Source organism: Lytechinus pictus, chromosome 2, assembly GCF_037042905.1.
Source record: "Lytechinus pictus isolate F3 Inbred chromosome 2, Lp3.0, whole genome shotgun sequence".
Taxonomy (NCBI): domain Eukaryota; kingdom Metazoa; phylum Echinodermata; class Echinoidea; order Temnopleuroida; family Toxopneustidae; genus Lytechinus; species Lytechinus pictus.
In genome coordinates, this window is record NC_087246.1 from 28,120,437 (window position 1) to 28,140,395 (window position 19,959).

At 38.1% G+C, this 19,959-nt stretch overlaps 1 protein-coding gene across 1 annotated transcript in view; it reads left to right on the forward strand.

Annotated features, from left to right (window-relative positions):
- LOC129254462 (unconventional myosin-XVIIIa-like) overlaps positions 1–19,704 on the forward strand; it is a 45,228-nt gene extending 25,524 nt beyond the window's left edge. The window contains exons 5-19 of the mRNA XM_054892926.2: positions 345–555; positions 1,164–1,306; positions 2,266–2,366; positions 5,964–6,024; positions 6,521–6,665; positions 7,618–7,882; positions 8,998–9,190; positions 9,713–9,802; positions 10,528–10,672; positions 11,692–11,851; positions 12,359–12,542; positions 13,970–14,177; positions 14,988–15,088; positions 19,034–19,099; positions 19,633–19,704. Coding sequence (XP_054748901.2) covers positions 345–555; positions 1,164–1,306; positions 2,266–2,366; positions 5,964–6,024; positions 6,521–6,665; positions 7,618–7,882; positions 8,998–9,190; positions 9,713–9,802; positions 10,528–10,672; positions 11,692–11,851; positions 12,359–12,542; positions 13,970–14,177; positions 14,988–15,088; positions 19,034–19,099; positions 19,633–19,704 — 2,145 coding nt within the window. The remainder of the gene's footprint in view (positions 1–344; positions 556–1,163; positions 1,307–2,265; positions 2,367–5,963; positions 6,025–6,520; positions 6,666–7,617; positions 7,883–8,997; positions 9,191–9,712; positions 9,803–10,527; positions 10,673–11,691; positions 11,852–12,358; positions 12,543–13,969; positions 14,178–14,987; positions 15,089–19,033; positions 19,100–19,632) is intronic.
- The last annotated feature ends 255 nt before the right edge of the window (positions 19,705–19,959 follow it).

Here is a 19,959-nt window from a genome sequence, read left to right on the forward strand (position 1 = left end):
GTGACACTTTGTGTGCCTCATACAAATTGTAATGTCAATGTTGATTTTTATCAAACTTAAATTATTGTGTACATAACACTCCCTTGGTTGTGCTTTGAACCCTAAAATGGACAGGGCTTGAGTGTTCATCTTAACTGAGAGCATTTTTAATGGTTGTATCTGCTCTTGATGACGATGTCACCAGCTTTCCAGAGTTGATTGAATCAGTTACAAATCTCTCTGTGAGTTGGTGCCAGATGCGACTTCAGGCTTTGTCATTTGCAAAAGAAGCATATCTAATATAAATATCAATTAAAAAAATCAATATAAATTTTGAAATATTGCATTATTTGTATCTTTGACAGGTTATTCAAATGTTCCGAGGATGCAAGTTGGAAGACATGCCCCCTCACATCTACGCTGCAGCCCAGACCGCCTACCGCTCAATGCAATCGACCCGTCAGGACCAGTCCATTGTCTTCATGGGGAGGAGCGGGGGAGGTAAATCATGGAACGTGCGACACGTCTTACAGTACTTGACCATCGTGTCTGGCTCGCACAACAACATCGTCACAGGTGACTCTTTATAGCCCATTATCTTTGTAATCTTACCCATCCAATTTCTTCAATCTTATGATTTAAGTTTGTTTATGCGAGCTGATTAATTAATCTCTGCTCAACTTTACTTTATTGGTGGCAAGAAACTTGAAAGATGTACTTGTCAGTAAACAAACACTACTGAATCTCTTCAGGTGTCTAAATATTCAGTAGGTTGTGGATATTTCCTGTGGATTGTTTATCAACATGAAGTTGTCTAGGATGGCTGGTAGATGCCATAGTTGAAATCAGTTCGAGGTGATAGAACAGTCCTATGCTTCTCACTTAGGGTACCCAGTAGTCAATTTCAACAAATTCATGCTGTACATATCTGATAGATTATGTGAAATTTAGGACGCAACATGACAACGGTGTAAATGTTGCATCTTACGTAATATATCTTGGACATGACTCGTGCTCATGTCTTAAAACATTGTCAGTTTCTTGTTAAGTTGTACCAATACAAGTTTTATCTAGAAAGGCTGTGTGTTGTCATTAATGTTAGTTTTCTTTTAGGTTCTTTTCAATTAATTATATGACTTTTTTTCTTTTCCGAAACTCTACGTTTGCCTTCTATGCTTGACTAGTTGACAAGATCACCGCCGTGACAACCCTGCTAGATGCCTTTGGCGGGGCTAGGACCATTCAGAACACCAGTGCTACCAGATGTGCTAACATCTACTCTCTAGACTTTGATCACCTTGGTCAGATAGCTTCCAGCTCAATTCAGGTAAATCATATATACATTTGAAAAGATCACTGAAAGAGAATTCATTCACCTTATCGTTGCCTTCCCGCACAAAGCAGTTAGCGCGCACTAGGTGTCACCTTCCTGCCTAAGGACCATAAGCGTGGACTGCGCATCGCCTCCCCCCACAAAGGCTGTTAGCACGCACTGTTCACTGCATGCTAACGGCCTTTCTGCGGGAAAGCGGCGTGCAGTGAGGCTAACGGCCTTTGTGCAGGAAGGCGACGCGCAGTGCGCGCTAACGCCTTTGTGTGGGAAGGCAAGGTTATATTGGAGTATAGGCCTCTTTACTAAGTGATTTAAATTTATGGATGTTCCTTTCCTTGAAACCTAGTATATGATATATTCCTTTTACCTGCTTAATATAATAATAATGTTCTAACCTGTTAGTAATGATTCAACCTGTTGGTAATGAGAAAATGTTGGTACCGTACTTGGAATCCAGTTTGTAATATTACTTTTTGCCATGTCTGACAAGTCTCTGACAAATTTGAAAGTTGTCAAGAAAAACTGTGTTTAAATCATCAGCATAGAATATGAATGTGTTAGCAATCAAGCTTATGTATATATTTCTATAGTTCCCAGATACTAGAAATAGGTAATAAGACTCTAAAACAAGAAAGGTCATGAGATTGGCTAATCATTTGTACTCAAATTCGTATCAACAAAAAAGTGATGATTAAAAAGAAAAAAACAAAAGCAAGAGAGAAAAATACCTCCATCTTTGAGTATTGAATCTTTTACATTGGTATCGTTAAAATTGGCTTTGAAGAAGTGACTAAACAAATACTATTTATCCATAATATTTTTGCATAGACTCTGACATGACTTAACTTAAAGTGTTACTTGTACTTGATCACTCTAAATGAGTCAGTCTGATAATGTACATTGTATATGCAAACAAAATAACTAGTCCTTGAATTCATTTGAATGATGTTTAGATCTTGATGCTTGAGAAGTATCGTATCGTGAGGAAACCAGAGGATGAGAGAGCTTTTAATATCTTCTACTACCTCATATCAGGTGCTGACCAATCACTCAGGTAAGATTGTCGACCCTCCTGGTGTATAGCTTTAAAGGGTCGTATGCAGGTTCCGTGACATTTGCTCCTGCGACAATCACTCTGATGAAAAATCCACACGTTAAGCCAAGCATAATACCTAACTTCAAAAACTATATAAATCCTAATGATCTTTACATTATTTTGATTAAAAAAAACTCTATTGCAATCCTAACTCTAACCTTAAGCCCTCGTTATTAGGACCGGAGCAAATGTCGTGTCCCCCTCATGCAGAATGACTTCACTCGTAAGCGCAGCCAGATGGCCTTTTGCTTCTCATTTTGAATCTGCTACTAATATGGTAGAAGTCATTCAAGAGCAGTCTTTCAGATATCAGCTTGACTCACACATATTAATGATAACTTGTCTAATAAATGGGGGGAAAATTGGGCTATTGCTTTGTTAAAATGTTGAGCAGTGTTCTTGTCTCCTATAATCTGTGTTCAGGGATGCCACTTTTCCGTATTTATACGGAATTCCGGCTTTTTTCCTGCTATCTGTCTTATTTCCGTATTTCCGACTTTTCCTGTTTTCTGTGTACTAAAATAAACGGAAAGTCATCCTTTTTCCCCCCTATTTCTTCCGATTGCGATGCATGTCGATCGACCGAGTGAGAGATATTTCCCCAAGATATTTGCTTTTATACAGTACATAAATTATAAACGCGCGCACTGCCTACTACGTTCATTGAGTTATGCTTTTATCAAGGCTTTCTGATTAGAATGATCAATATCCTGGCCAATCAATGCGAGCGACAAGTTCCAAATGCACGCACATAGACAAGCGCAAAGTAGCGGCACGAATCGCGGTATAATAGCGACTGGTAAATACGTCTGTACAGATGATGACGTCATCCAAGATGGCAACTTACGATGACCAACGAAGAAATCGAGGATGACTAAGTTTTGATCATCATTTGAAAGGAATTAGTGGTAACTGCGGTCTAAGGTACGATGTTTCTGAATTTTATATATTTTCTCGTAAGTTTGGATGTAATTATTTTTTTATAATGTGACATTTTATGTACCAAAAACGATCCGAAAATCGGGTTTCCGCCGAATGTTAGATCTAACGTTACTGCTGCATGCTGATACGGAACCCAGGGAGCTCCGGCCAGGAAAGCGGGCCGGAGCTCCTTGGGTTACGTATCAGCTAGCCCCGGCCCGCTTTGTGGGCCGGAGCTCCCTGGGTTAGCTGATACGTTGTCTTTATGAACGGGCCAACAACTCTTCAGTCTATGTATTGGTGAGTGGAGCCAACGCGGTTCAGCTGAACAACCAAAATACAGAGACTGAAGCTTTTGGTCTAGCGGTCTATGAGAAACACACAACTAACTACCGTCAGTTTTTCAAACCTAATTGACTTCAAAGTCATCGATCACAACAAGGTAAGAAACCACTTGGTCCTCCCCCCCTCCCCTAAATTTGAGGTGGGGGTGGACCCCCCCCTCCTAATTTTTTTTTTTTTTTTTTTTTTGCTTGTCCAATTTTTTACCTGTGACATGTGTCCATCCCAAAATTAAAGGTGGACCCCCCCTAAAAAAAAAATTTCTTGGACACTATCCCGGCCTGCGATAAGTTTCAGTATTTTTGGAGGACACCTAGTGGCATCCCTGTGTGTTAATGACAGAGGTATAGTTGGTGCAATATCTTGATACATTTATTGTATATCACAGATCAAGATAACTGTTTAAAAAAAACTACTCCTGGCACTCATTACATGTCCCACTGCACATTGAAATTGAGCAATTATTTTTAACCCCATGCTTGGGCCCCAGAGATCTGAATTATTGATGTCTGTTGGAGAGTGTTTCATGAAAAATGTTGTCAGTGATTTTTCATTGATCTTAGCCAATTGATCTTAGCCAATTACCTGTAGATGCTAAGATTTTAGTAGCTTGTAACTGTGTCCAGTGAAAACCACCATTTAAAACTCTATAAATCTCTCATATTGGTCATCGAAGGAAAGGATGAATAGGGATTAGGAAGATTGTTGGTCATGTCCTATTTGTGCAAGGGGTTTAGATGTGACACAGGTAGGAATGGAGAGAAGAATAAAGGAGGAGGATGGGAAGAACAGCAAAGGGGGAGATGAGGAAAGAGAAGAGGGAAAGAGAGATAGTGGGAGGGGGTGAAGAGAAGGAGGGTGGAAGGTGAGGATTGGGAGTGGAAGGGAAGGAGGCGAGGAAAGAGAAGGGGGGGGGGGAGAAGAAGGGGAATAAAGGAGGGAAGGAGGAGAGGGGAAGATAAGGAAGAGGAGGTTTGGGAATAGAAGGAGCAAGGGGGAGGGAAGAGAAGGAGGAGGAAAGTGGAAGAGAAAGAAGAAGAGGAGGAGGTGAGAGAAGGAGGAAGGCAAGGAATTTAAGAAAATTTTGAGGAGGAGAGGAAAAAAGGGATAGGAAAGGAGAAGGAGAGGGGAAGGCGAAAGAAGGAGGAAGGCAATTAATTGAAGAAAATGATAAAAGGGGGGGGTGAAGAGAAGAAGGGGGTGGGGAAGAGAAGGAGGGGATAGGAAAGGTGGGGGGATAATGAAGAAGGAGGAGAACGGGAGAGGAGGAAGGCAAGGAATTGAAAGAGAATGATAATGGGGAGGGGAAGAGGAGGAGGGGGTGGGAAAGAAAAGGAGGGGATATGAAAGGAGGAGGGGGTAGGGAAGGAGGAGGAGAAGGGAAGAGGGAAAGAAGGAGAAAGGCAAGGAATTGAAGAGAATGATAAAGGCGAGATGAAGAGAAGGAGGGGGTGGGGAAGAGAAGGGGGATAGGGAAGGAGGGAGAGAGGGGAAGAGGAGGAGAAGGTGAGAGAAGGAGGAAGGCAATGAATTGAAGAGAATGATAAAATGTAGGGGAAGAGAAGGAGGAGGAGGAGGAGGGTTGTATAGTTTTGAAATTTTGACTTTTAGTGCCATTACAGTATTTCCAAACCTCAGAGTCATCTTTGGGGTACGTTCAGATACAATCCAACATTTCAAATAAATACACCACATAGACAAAAATAGAGGATACCATACTAGCTCTTTATCTCAAATTTAACCTAGTATTCCCGCGCTACCATCCATCCAATGTCAAGACTGAATTTGAAGTCCATCTTTACAAAGGGCTCATTCAGGGTGTTGCTTCAGATGAGGTGTGAAACGTTGGAGGGGTTGCCATGGTCACCGTCTGCATGATAACATCACACCTCACCGGTCCTTAGTATTGGAATGGAAGGGTGCGATGAGGGAAGGTTGTGATCAGTCTGGGTGTGATGGAATGAATAATTGCTTTCACAGCTCTTGATATCTTGCCAAAGTAGAGAAGAAACAGAGTCACTTTACTGCATCACCTTCTAGATGGGTGCTCATGGCATTAAAGGGATAGGACAAACTCTTTATTTAAATTTGGTTATTTATTTATCCATACTTCTTTTTTTAATAATTTATCTGCATTATATTCGAAAAGAGGGAAAAATCCCTTTAAAACTATTTTCCTTCATTTTTTTTTCTGGCGTCTTCAAGTGTTATTGATATACCTGTAAGTTGATCTAGTTAATGAAATGACTCATTATTTTGATATGCTTTTATTTCTTGTTTTATTTATTTCAGTCAAGACCTGTCACTGCATAAAATGTCGAAGGAGAATCCATACATTCAACCCTTGCAGATGGTGAGTAGATTTGGATTTGTCAGAACTACTTTGTTTCAAAATCCATAAATCCATACACCATACACCCAGGGGCCCGTTGCAGAAAGAGTTGCGATCAAACGCAACTCAAAAAACCTTGCGCAACTTGATTTTCAGCCAATGAAGCTCCCGTATTCGGGACTTGCGCTTGATATTTTGACTTGCGTTTAAACGCAACTCTTTCTGCAACAGGCCCCTGCTTTAAAAAATTGGCAGAGGTTAATTAAAGTGATCAAAATCAAGATTAGAACAATGTCTTAATTTTTTCTGTGCAAAGCTTAGTAAATATGTATGATAATATAACTGTGTACAATGTAGCTATGTTCTAGGGGAGAGATCCACTCATCATCAAAGTACATGCCCTCATGATCTTTCTGTGTTTTATGCTTTTGTGAGTTGGATTGTTCTTGCACTTCTGCATCTTTCAATGGCATGAAATATGTAAAAACACATTCACATCTTTTCTCCCATTTTGCAGAATGAAGAGATAGATCATGCAAAGTTGATGTGGCAGAAAGTAATCACTTCATGTCAGCTACTGAACTTCACTCCGGATGAATGCAAGGGACTGTGGTGTGTCTTGGCTGCAATCATCTATCTAGCCGCAGCTGGAGCAACAAAAGGTAAATGTTCTGTGATGATTTGACAGAATGCAATCAATTCATGTTGAATTCTCTACTCTCTAAATGAATGCGGGGGTCTTTGGAATATCTTAGCTCAAATCCTATGCACCTAGGACCTGTTGGTGCAACTGAAGAGCAATAAGTAACCAGTTTCATGATGTCCCGGATTTAGTCAATTTATTCTGGCTGCTGAGCTTGGTGCAAAGCAAGGGACTGTGAGGTATCCTAGCTGCAATCAGTCACCTCGGGGAAGCTGGAGCAAGAAATGTCTATGAATACTGTTGATTTTCACAGAATGCAATTTCACAATGTTGATAAAAAAAAGGATTAAATTTTTATGTTCTGTAGAGGTTGGTAGCTATGGGAAACATGGCTCTGCATTGAGTCAAAATCAAGATTTCCATGGTAGTCACACTAACTTGGCAAACTAAGGAGCTTTTATCAGATGGATTATCATACAACTCATTCCCTTTGAAGTAATGTTTGATGCAAAAAGGATAAAATATATCAGGCATATGCTTCATTGCATTTTTCTTGCAGATTGTAGACAAAAGATTCTTTCCTGACTGCACACTGGCTGGCCAGTTACAAAAGGGAACATGCTTTTGAAGTGATAATTACTTTTCACTACCTCTGGTCGGATAAGATGAGTAGCGCATATTGCTCACCTTTGCAGGGGCAAGCAAAAATAAATGTTGCATTACTTTGGGGGTATCTTTATTCAAGTAGATTCAAATGAATTCAGTCTCATTCAGGGGAGCGTTTCATGTAAGGATTTTATCCGACAAGTCCTGTTTTATCCGACAATTACCATAGCAACAGTACCTCTCAGCCAATCAGAATCAGGGAAAGTTGTCAGATCTGACAACTTGTCGGACATAAATGTTGATGAAACGCTCCCCTGGTATGTTAGTGATAATATTGTTGGGTTTAACATGTTTCCATTGTGCAGGATCCGGAAGTGCCAAAGCCCAATTCCTCAACCCATCAGAGGCCCAGAGAGCGGCGACCCTCCTGGGTGTATCCCTTGAAGACCTTGCCCGCAACACCTTCAACCCCAAGGCCACCGGTACCCCTACCAGGTCTCACCTCAGAGCTGTGCCGTCGGACGGAGGGTCCGAAGGGGGTTCGTCGGGTGGTGCTACAGAAGCCCTGGAAGGCATGATCTCAGGGTTGTACACAGAGCTGGTCAATGCTGTAGTTTCACTAGTCAACAGGTAGGTTGAAGATGATCTGTAGATTGAGGTTTGAAGGTTTGCCTGGTGATATGAACAGTCGCGGAAATGGTTTACAATACATCGTGCATATGGTGTACCGTGAACCAGTTCTGCAATCTGGACATGCTTTGTAGAATTTGTATCCCCTTGAGATTCTTGTCACAAGAGAGCACTTACACATGGGTAGAGTGTAGTGTGTTAAAACTCAAGGGAATGTTGAACTAGGGGTTGTATGATGAGCCTGTCAAGCTTAAAAAAAGATTGAGTAAAGTGCAAATGGTCAGATAAGGCATTCAGTGCTCTCTATTACCAGCCTTCCTGGCAGTACTCGCACCCTTAAGATTCTTGTCACAAGAGAGCACTTACACATGGTTAGAGTGTAGTGTGTTAAAACTCAAGGGAATGTTGATCTTGGGGTTGTATGATGAGCCTGTCAAGCTTAAAAAAAGATTGAGTAAAGTGCAAGTGGTCAGTTAGATAAGGCATTCAGTGCTCTCTATTACCAGCCTTCCTGGCAGTACTCGCACCAGGGTGGAGAATGGTAAATGCAGATTCTTGACAGAATGGGCCTTTAAACACATTGAACCCTATCTTATGTCCATTACAATTAGAGCTAGGAATCTTTTAAAACATGTGTTATGTTGAAATAAATTTGTGTTTAATTGGATAAGAAATACTGATCTTCCTAGCATTCCTCTTGACCTTACTTCTTGAATATTACTTTCCAAAGTTACCGCTGTATGATGTGAAATCTATCTCCCCTTAATGAAATGTTCCAGATTCTTGGCAGACGATTCACAGATCTTTGCTTTGTTAATTCTAATGCTATGTTTGATTTTGATGTTTCTTCAAGGGCAACCTGAAAACCTACCTGTAATCATAACTAAAGTTCAGGGGTGTGAGAGTTCAGAATTTTAATCTGATTTCAGATTTTTTTGTTTTGATTTTCAGCTTAATTTTAGCTTATTTTTGGCCTTCCTCTGTACAAAAAGTATGGGAGCTCTTTCTATTTCAGACTTTTTCAACACTCTTCAGCTTTTTTCAGATCTTTTTATTTGTGACCACTCACACCCCTGAAAGTTTGAACCTGTATTTTTTTCTCTTGTCTTGTCTAGGGGCCTATCATCAGCCTACCGTACCAAGTCCTCTATCCTGGTGGTTGACCTACCTGGTCTCCAGATACCTGAAGGGTGTGGTCGTAAGACCGGTGCTAGCTTTCAAGATCTCTGTACTAACTATGCCCAGGAGAGACTTCAGCTTCTCTTCCATGATACGGCTGTCACGCAGCAGAAAGATAAATATGCTCAGGTATGGAAAGGATCGTCTTGTCTTCTTTGTAAATGTGTCTAATACCATATTACTAATAGTATAAATTGTATTTCAAATAGCACTTTTGTCCATGAATATGCTGATTCTGTGTGTATATCATTTCTGTACATACTTCATCATGGGGGAAAAAAGGGGATATCATATATTTGGTGTTAATATGATAGAGAGGTTTTACTTGAAAAGAGCCGGAAACATTGAGATCTTCTTGTATCACATAGTATTCATGACTGTTCAAAATCAGGGTTTAGTAAGATTTCTTCTTCCTGCTTGAAAACCTTTTCTAGTTACAGTAATGTTTTCATACCACACATAAGAAATAACAATATTGGTGCAAACACAGAATATAAGCCCATGATTTTCTTTCCTGAAAAGTACAAAGCAAATAAAATAAAGCAGTGATTGATGATGTGCCAGCTTATTGCAATGCCGTTGTTGCTCTGTTTAATGATTTATGATATATAGATGACATATTCTATGCTGTTATAATTTTGATCATTTTAGGAGAACATAGAGTGTGATCTTGGGAGGGAGAATGAATCAGAATCATCGCCTGGTCTTATGGTCAACCTGATTGATAAACAACAAGGATTGGTAAGTACAGGTCAAAGATCATTTCTATTTCTTCTTTATCATTATGCATTCATTATATCAGGTATTGAAGGGATGTTGAAAATGAGTTTCTCTGTTGAAATACTCCTTGTGACTTGATATTTTTTGTTTTCTGTGGGGTAACCAAACTTGGGATGTGATTTTTACTTAAATATTGAGGTTTATCTATCTGTCACGCTAGATCATGATTTCATCTGGGTGCCATGAATATATTGTCACATGAAAGTTCTTTTGTCTAATAGGTAGATAACATTAACAGCCATTTATCTCATAAATGATAAAATAGGGTATGATTTTTCTGGTATATTGCATTTCATTTTTAAGCTGATAATCTTCCCTTTGGAAGCGTTCGATTCTGATGACTTTTTTATCAGACTGGGAAACTTGAATCAGAAGAGCTTTTTATTTTAGCTTGAAGACCCTGCAACAAAAAAAACAACCAATTGCACAATTTGTTTAAATATATTTCCAATCATAAACCATGAGCAAAAATATAGTGATAAATTGTGCATTTGTAAATTGTATTTCTTTATTTCATAATTGATATCTTGTTATGGAGTCCTAGATGAAGAATTGATGTTCTACAGAAACTTAGACAATCTTCACAAGATTTTGAAAGTCATGTTCCTGCATTGGCTACAGATTGAACTGATATCACCTATCTTGAAAATTCATATTTAATCTTTAATCCCAATCCCCTTCCCCAGATCCGCACCTCAAATCCTGATCTGAGGAACACGGAGCAGAAGGGGATCCTGTGGCTCCTGGACGAGGAGTCCATCTTTCCTGGAGCCTCCGATGATTCATTCCTGGAGCGTCTTTACCTTCACTACCAGGAAGAGGCCAACAGATGTGAGTATCAACTCTGGTCATATAAATGGAATTGCCACTCTCAACCCGGGTGATGTTGATGGTGCTATATAGGGAGAGGCACCGAGGAGACCTGCTTGGAGCTTTTCATGTTGCACCTTGTCAGGGATTGATAATGACAAATTTGTTTTCAGCCAATCAGATGCAAGGACTCAGTAACTTACAAAATAGATCTCAATGATAGAATGCTAGGAACACCATGATTTTCACCTAGAATATTTATGCTCATGTTCAATACTCCTAGATATACTTTATGCTTTTGCTACATGTATCTTCATTGCATTGATCATTCAATGTGGTATCTATGGCTTTCAATTTAGATTGATTTAATCACTAATTCAGTTGTAGAGCTTTGGATTCATCTCTGGATGATTTGGGTTGGAAACCGAGTAAATGACAAATTGTCCTAATGATGTTGAAATCACTTTTATTCATTATTGAGTCTCTTCCATAGCAATTCAGAAAGACAGTCTCCTGTGGAGTTCAAAACTTGCTGATTTCCCATACCCCATTGGTCACTATAACTTAAGAGTAATTAAGGCCACCCAAGGCCATGGCTCTGGATGCCATTTTGATTAGCCTCAATGGCCCTTTCGTTGGCCTGGGAGCTTCGTTGTACCCTTTCTTTTTAATCATTTGTGCTGAAGTTTAGAAATGTGCCCGAAAGAAAAGTGGCCTTACCCTAAAATGTGATGAGGCTTGCTCTCTTGTGTGCTAGAATGAAGACCCTTTTCCGTGTCATTTCCCTTCATTGACCCTGTGAGTGTATATAAACATTAAAGCAATTGAACACAAGTCAAACAATCGAATGTAAAATTTCATTTTTTAGCCAATCAGAAGCAAACAATTGAACCTTGCATTTGATTTTTTGAACTCATTCTGCAATGGGCCTAGAACAGAACTTTCACATTTTAAAATTATTCGTGAAAACTGCTATAAAGAAACCACAGTTCTTTTGCAAAGGCTCATTTTGAAACCCTTTTTACCTTCATACCCTTCAGCGGATGGTGTCATCAAGCATAGTAGCAATAAGAGATCCTTCATCTTGAATCACATCCATGGTACTGTACCTATCACCTACAACGCTACCAACTGGCTAAGACAGTCCAGAGAACACCCCTCCATTCGTAGTGCATCGGTTCTCCTTCAAGAATCACAAAAGTAAGAAGATAAGAGTTTTACAATAATTATTCAATTTCAATTAAATTCAATTTGATTTATTCCATTAAAATACATTGTAGAACAGTCTAGAGACTGACACATACAAAGTTTACAGAATGTAGAAAATTACATGAAATGTATAGATACTTGCAAATTACCAAGGTATAATCAAAATTCGAAATATGAAGAAGGTAACGTATGAGTACTGTTGAATATTATGCTTCTTACATTATAATTTAAGGTTATTTTGTTTAAATTTCTGTATTGCATTTTTTCCAATGCAGTACTTGCAAATTATTTAGTTTCACCATGTACAGCTATTATCGTCACATTTTAATACTCAATTTGAGATGGCCCATGGGCATTGCTCCAAAGTAAAGCACAATCAATAAATTCTAGTAAAAAATCATACAAATGTATATATTGTACAAAAATTCCTACTGTTACATTTATGTACATTGAAAAGAACGGCTATTAATTACATGGTTTTACTGTTTTCATCCATAGACCAAACATTAGCCGTGTGTTCACAAGCCTCTCAGGCTCCCTTCCCAGTTCTATGGTTGGATCTGTCGCTGGCATAGAGGGCAGTTCATCACTCCGTAGGGCATCCAGCATACGTAGGGCATGGACCAGTGGAACGGCAGCTATCAAGAGGAAATCACTCTGTCTTCAGGCCAAGTACCAAGTGGTAAGAAATTTATTAAATATAGGTTTGTTAACCAATTGACTATTGAATTCTGTAATTCCACTAGGTTATGTACAATTATCACCCAGTTCCAGTAGGCAATGGGTTAACTAGTCGTATTATTAAATATAATTTCAAAAGTCATACTTCATTTTCTTTTAATATCGATTTAGTTACAGGATTGAATGAAATACATTTTACAACATAATATTCAATAGGGTTTCAATTATCCAATTGGTTGTGTGGAGTTTAAAAACTGGTGTGTTTAAATGGTTTCATGCATTCTGTTTTTATCAAAATGTGTTGATGAAAAAATAGAAGCGATTTGAATGAAGGAAACAATAGCAAGTTTAAAAAAATTGAGTCTGGAACACTCTCATGATGATTTTCCATGATATTTATTGCTTATGGGAATCAAACTGCATGGGTGGCAAAGCTCAGTAGTAAGTGTCACATAGACAATGCCTGCCAGAAAGCATTCATCTGGTATGGTGGTGCCATAGTGTAGTTGGTTTCACAGTACACCATCTATCTTTCTTGGGCAAGTGTTGGTCCTGCATAAAACCACCCAAATTTGACGTTTCGACAAGTGTGTTCTTGTCGTCTTCAGAAGAAGATCTTCATCTTGAATCACATCTCCTGAAGACGACAAGAACACACTTGTCGAAACGTCGAATTTGGGTTGGTCCTTGGTCCTTTTCAGGACCAACACTTGCCCAAGAAAGATACATGGTGTACCGTGAAACGAAACCTACTACACTATTCTTCTTTGCCATGGAAACCTTCAGAAGTTACATATGGTGGTGCCCTTATGGCAACATTGTCGATATCTTGATGAATATGTATAAACCTTCAGCCATTCGTGTCTGCCTAAAGTTATCATAAACACTGCCATAAAAGCCTGTCTGTAGCTTTGGTAAGGTTCAGTAATATGAATTATATTGAAGTATCAGCCAACGTTTCAATCTTAAAAATCTGTTGTAGCCATCTGATCTTTTTTTAACCCCCAAATCTCTGAACATTTAAATATTCATAATCAAACACATTAAGCCACCTCTGTCAGTGATATTTTGATTTTCCTTTAAAAAGAGACCTCTGAACATTTATCTTACAAATTTAGGGACTTATATCAAGGAGCTACAGACAAAGACTATATTCTGACATTTTCAGACCAATCCATGCTATGTAATAGGTTTTATATCAGATGGAAAAAACACACAGAAATTGTATTTTGATCGGTCACCCAATGGAAATAAATTTTCATGAAAAATCATTGTATAACGCATTTTCATGTCACATCCTCCACATCATAAGTGTTTTAGGGCGTATACATTCATATTATGCAGTAATGAATTTGGAATAGGGATTTTGGGGATTAACTAGAGTTAAAGACAGGAATTAAACAAAATCATTTTATTTTCTTCAACCAGGATGGTATCATAGAAAGCATCCGTCGCACTCGTCTTCACTTTGTCCATTGTCTTCTACCTCATCCTGACGCTGGTCTCTGTGAAGCTAGGATCATCGCAGGCAAACCACCCAACTCACCGTCTAACAACGACCTCCTCAATGTACCCTTACTGAGGTCACAGTTCAGGGGATCAACGATCATGGCTGCTATCCGGATCTTTAGGTTTGGTAAGTAGTGCTAAGATTATAGTGATAAGTGATATAAGTTTATTTAAACCAATCAAGTGATATAATAAAAATATTTAGTACAAAGGTTGGCAAAGAGAATATAACATTAAAGGTTTGGGACCCCATAGAAGCAGAGCTTGTAAAAGGGGCCCCTTGATGAAATTAATACTAAAACAAAAAAAAAACAAAGGAAGATATGTAAAACATTATAGCAGAATATTGATGATAAAACAAACATACAAACAAAACAAAAATAATATAAGATAAGATATAAAATGATAAAACATTGTAGCAAAAATATTGATGATAAAAACAAACATACAAAAAAAAAGAGAATTATACAAATATATTTACAATGATAAACTAGAAAGTAAACAAAAGATTAATTTAAGACATTTTGCAAGCTCTCAAATGAGAATTTTCGACATGCTTTTTCGAATATTGGCAAGATAAGCCACCCGAATCTCCCTTTAACAATGATCAATTATCTAAAAAACAGGTAAAGTTTTGTGATTGTGAAACTAATGTTTTTCTTATGTCATCGCACCAAGGAAATGAACCTTTACATTTTCATTTTAATGTAATCCGGTTAATTGATTACAGATCTCAGAGCAAATATTCATCAAGCAATTTTCTTACATCTTAGTATACAATTTAAAGACATTTTGATTTATACACTCATGTAGCTATAGGAACAAAGTATATCCTTTTGATTGGCACTTTGTTGCAGCAAGAATGTCATCAATTTCTCAGGCTTCATTAGTGATAACCCCATGTGATCTTCTATTGTGTTCACCTCTCTTTTTACAGGTTTCCCTGAGAGCATGCTGTTCCAAGAATTTAGATATCGCTTTGAGATACTAGCTTCATCGGAAGCCAAGATGCCAGAGCCAATCATGGATGAAAGGAAGGTGAGAATGATCATTGGGCTTAGAGGGAAGATGAAAAAGAGGAAGGGAGGGAAGGACTGATGATTAAAAAGTTGGATGAAAATAAAGATGGAATGAAAATAGTATGGAGATGTAGGGTATAAGGATTTTCAATTCAGCTTGATATAAAGTAAATGATTAGGGCTAGGTTTTATCGCAGGTTTAATTGTAGCTTCATGTAACATGCAGGTTTTCTGACAAAGCAAGATTGGCACAGCAAGTGTCATGTACTCGGAAGAATAAAGAAAGGGAGAGTGGTAGGAAAGGACAGTAGAATGAGGAGGAAGAAGTGCTTAGAATAAAATCATAGATGTAAGAGAGGAAGCACGATATAATGAAGAAGAAGAAGGAGGAGGAGAGGGGGATATGAAGATGATGATTATTATTATTGGCACAGCAAGTGTCATGTGCTTGGAAGAAGAAAGAAAGAGAGAATGGTAGGAAAGCAAAGTAGAATGAGGAGGAAGAAGTGCTTAGAATAAAATCATAGATGTAAGAGAGGAAGCACGATATAATGAAGAAGAAGAAGGAGGAGGAGAGGGGGATATGAAGATGATGATGATTATTATTGGCACAGCAAGTGTCATGTGCTTGGAAGAAGAAAGAAAGAGAGAATGGTAGGAAAGGACAGTAGAATGAGGAGGAAGAAGTGCTTAGAATAAAATCATAGATGTAAGAGAGGAAGCACGATATAATGAAGAAGAAGAAGGAGGAGGAGAGGGGGGTATGAAGATGATGATTATTATTATTGGCACAGCAAGTGTCATGTGCTTGGAAGAATAAAGAAAGAGAGAATGGTAGGAAAGCAAAGTAGAATGAGGAGGAAGAAGTGCTTAGAATAAAATCATAGATGTAAGAGAGGAAGCACGATATAATGAAGAAGAAGAAGGAGGAGGAGAGGGGGGTATGAAGATGATGATGATTATTATTGGCACAGCAAGTGTCATGTGCTTGGAAGAAGAAAGAAAGAGAGAATGGTAGGAAAGCAAAGTAGAATGAGGAGGAAGAAGTGCTTAGAATAAAATCATAGATGTAAGAGAGGAAGCACGATATAATGAAGAAGAAGAAGGAGGAGGAGAGGGGGGTATGAAGATGATGATTATTATTATTGGCACAGCAAGTGTCATGTGCTTGGAAGAATAAAGAAAGAGAGAATGGTAGGAAAGCAAAGTAGAATGAGGAGGAAGAAGTGCTTAGAATAAAATCATAGATGTAAGAGAGGAAGCACGATATAATGAAGAAGAAGAAGGAGGAGGAGAGGGGGGTATGAAGATGATGATGATTATTATTGGCACAGCAAGTGTCATGTGCTTGGAAGAAGAAAGAAAGAGAGAATGGTAGGAAAGCAAAGTAGAATGAGGAGGAAGAAGTGCTTAGAATAAAATCATAGATGTAAGAGAGGAAGCACGATATAATGAAGAAGAAGAAGGAGGAGGAGAGGGGGGTATGAAGATGATGATTATTATTATTGGCACAGCAAGTGTCATGTGCTTGGAAGAAGAAAGAAAGAGAGAATGGTAGGAAAGCAAAGTAGAATGAGGAGGAAGAAGTGCTTAGAATAAAATCATAGATGTTAGAGAGGAAGCACGATATAATGAAGAAGAAGAAGGAGGAGGAGAGGGGGATATGAAGATGATGATGATTATTATTGGCACAGCAAGTGTCATGTGCTTGGAAGAATAAAGAAAGAGAGAATGGTAGGAGAGGAAAGTAGAATGAGGAGGAAGAAGTGCTTAGAATAAAATCATAGATGTAAGAGAGGAAGCACGATATAATGAAGAAGAAGAAGGAGGAGGAGAGGGGGATATGAAGATGATGATGATTATTATTGGCACAGCAAGTGTCATGTGCTTGGAAGAAGAAAGAAAGAGAGAATGGTAGGAAAGGACAGTAGAATGAGGAGGAAGAAGTGCTTAGAATAAAATCATAGATGTAAGAGAGGAAGCACGATATAATGAAGAAGAAGAAGGAGGAGGAGAGGGGGGTATGAAGATGATGATTATTATTATTGGCACAGCAAGTGTCATGTGCTTGGAAGAATAAAGAAAGAGAGAATGGTAGGAAAGGACAGTAGAATGAGGAGGAAGAAGTGCTTAGAATAAAATCATAGATGTAAGAGAGGAAGCACGATATAATGAAGAAGAAGAAGGAGGAGGAGAGGGGGATATGAAGATGATGATGATTATTATTGGCACAGCAAGTGTCATGTGCTTGGAAGAAGAAAGAAAGAGAGAATGGTAGGAAAGCAAAGTAGAATGAGGAGGAAGAAGTGCTTAGAATAAAATCATAGATGTAAGAGAGGAAGCACGATATAATGAAGAAGAAGAAGGAGGAGGAGAGGGGGGTATGAAGATGATCATTATTATTATTGGCACAGCAAGTGTCATGTGCTTGGAAGAATAAAGAAAGAGAGAATGGTAGGAAAGGACAGTAGAATGAGGAGGAAGAAGTGCTTAGAATAAAATCATAGATGTAAGAGAGGAAGCACGATATAATGAAGAAGAAGAAGGAGGAGGAGAGGGGGATATGAAGATGATGATGATTATTATTGGCACAGCAAGTGTCATGTGCTTGGAAGAATAAAGAAAGAGAGAATGGTAGGAGAGGAAAGTAGAATGAGGAGGAAGAAGTGCTTAGAATAAAATCATAGATGTAAGAGAGGAAGCACGATATAATGAAGAAGAAGAAGGAGGAGGAGAGGGGGATATGAAGATGATGATGATTATTATTGGCACAGCAAGTGTCATGTGCTTGGAAGAATAAAGAAAGAGAGAATGGTAGGAGAGGAAAGTAGAATGAGGAGGAAGAAGTGCTTAGAATAAAATCATAGATGTAAGAGAGGAAGCACGATATAATGAAGAAGAAGAAGGAGGAGGAGAGGGGGATATGAAGATGATGATGATTATTATTGGCACAGCAAGTGTCATGTGCTTGGAAGAAGAAAGAAAGAGAGAATGGTAGGAAAGCAAAGTAGAATGAGGAGGAAGAAGTGCTTAGAATAAAATAATAGATGTAAGAGAGGAAGCACGATACAATGAAGAAGAAGAAGGAGGAGGAGAGGGGGATATGAAGATGATGATGATTATTATTGGCACAGCAAGTGTCATGTACTTGGAAGAAGAAAGAAAGAGAGAATGGTAGGAAAGGACAGTAGAATGAGGAGGAAGAAGTGCTTAGAATAAAATCATAGATGTAAGAGAGGAAGCACGATATAATGAAGAAGAAGGAGGAGGAGGAGAGGGGGATATGAAGATGATGATGATTATTATTGGCACAGCAAGTGTCATGTGCTTGGAAGAATAAAGAAAGAGAGAATGGTAGGAAAGGACAGTAGAATGAGGAGGAAGAAGTGCTTAGAATAAAATCATAGATGTAAGAAAACAAGCAAGATCTAATTAAGTAGGAGAAGAAGAAGATGTTGATGATGGTGATGATGATGATGATAATGATAGTGATAATGATGGTGATGATGAAGAGTATGATGATGATGTTAATGATGATAATGATGTTGGTGATGGTGGTGATGATGATGATGATGATGACAATGATGTTGGTGACGGTGATGGTGATGATGATTCTGATGATGGTAGTGGTGATGATGATGACAATGACGATGTTGATGATGACGACGATGTTGATGATGATGGTGAAAGAAAGAGGAGATGATATTGAACATAAAGGATTCATGATTTTTTCTGTGATTTTTTTTCTTTGTGTGAGGGGGAGGGGATTACATGTTTACTTTCATGTTAGCTTAGTGATTTCATGAATAGACTATCCCATACAAACATTGAAATTTCATGCACTTATAGAGAATGGCGGTGTTTCTAAACATTGATTTTATGAATATTTTCAAATGTGTCAATGAATTCGTTCTTCTTGAGAATTAAAAATATATTGTTTTGTTTGTCCTTATCATTTTTTTAGGCCGTGGAACTTCTTCTGAATCATCTAGACTTGGACCAATCATCATTGAGATTAGGACTAAGTCAGGTAAGAGCTTCATTCAAAATTATTCAACATTTCTGATTTTATTACTCTTGTTTACAGTGAAAAAATATTTGTAGTATCATTTGGGGTTTGTATTGTTTTTGTCTTGTTTTCTTTTTAGTGTATATCTGTTTGAATTGATTTCTTTTCATTGTAAAAATTATATGTATTTTTGATGTATGGCTCAAATAAGAGCAATTTTACAATTCAGGTTTTAGATAGAGTGAGCAACTTAGACTTGAAGGCACTGAGGGAGAAATGTTACATTTTTCTTTTAGAACTTTTTTCGAGCTGTATTCTAACCTTTTTTTTGAAAATATAAATGTTTGTTTCCTCTCAGTTTATGATTATGTGGTAACATTCTATTTTATTGTCCATATTGGACTAGGAATCCAAGTCATAAAGAGGTATCTTATTTCATTGTGACTGTGCCATGGACCAGTGATGGCCTGGTGGTAGAGTCGCTGACCAGCAATCAGTAGATGATAGGTTCAAATCCTGTCAGTTCCATTTTATTTTTCTGACTTATTTTTCAGATCAAAAGTGCGATCTTCTTCAGTAGGTGCATGCCAGAAATGCATATACAGGATATCGTTTATGAGTTTTAGGAAGAGAATTTTACAAACAAAATTAATGATATTGATGTACATGCATTTCTTTTCTTGCATATGTAGGCCTATATTGCATTTTATTTTTGAAATAAGCTTTGAGATCCTATAATTGACAACATGAAAGATTATCTTTTTTACTTATTGTACATCAGTCAACATTCTCCTTTATCTACTTTTTTTTCTCAAAGATTTTGGATTTTGACTGTTCATAAGATATAAATAATGGATGGAAACATTAATGCTTAATTTCAA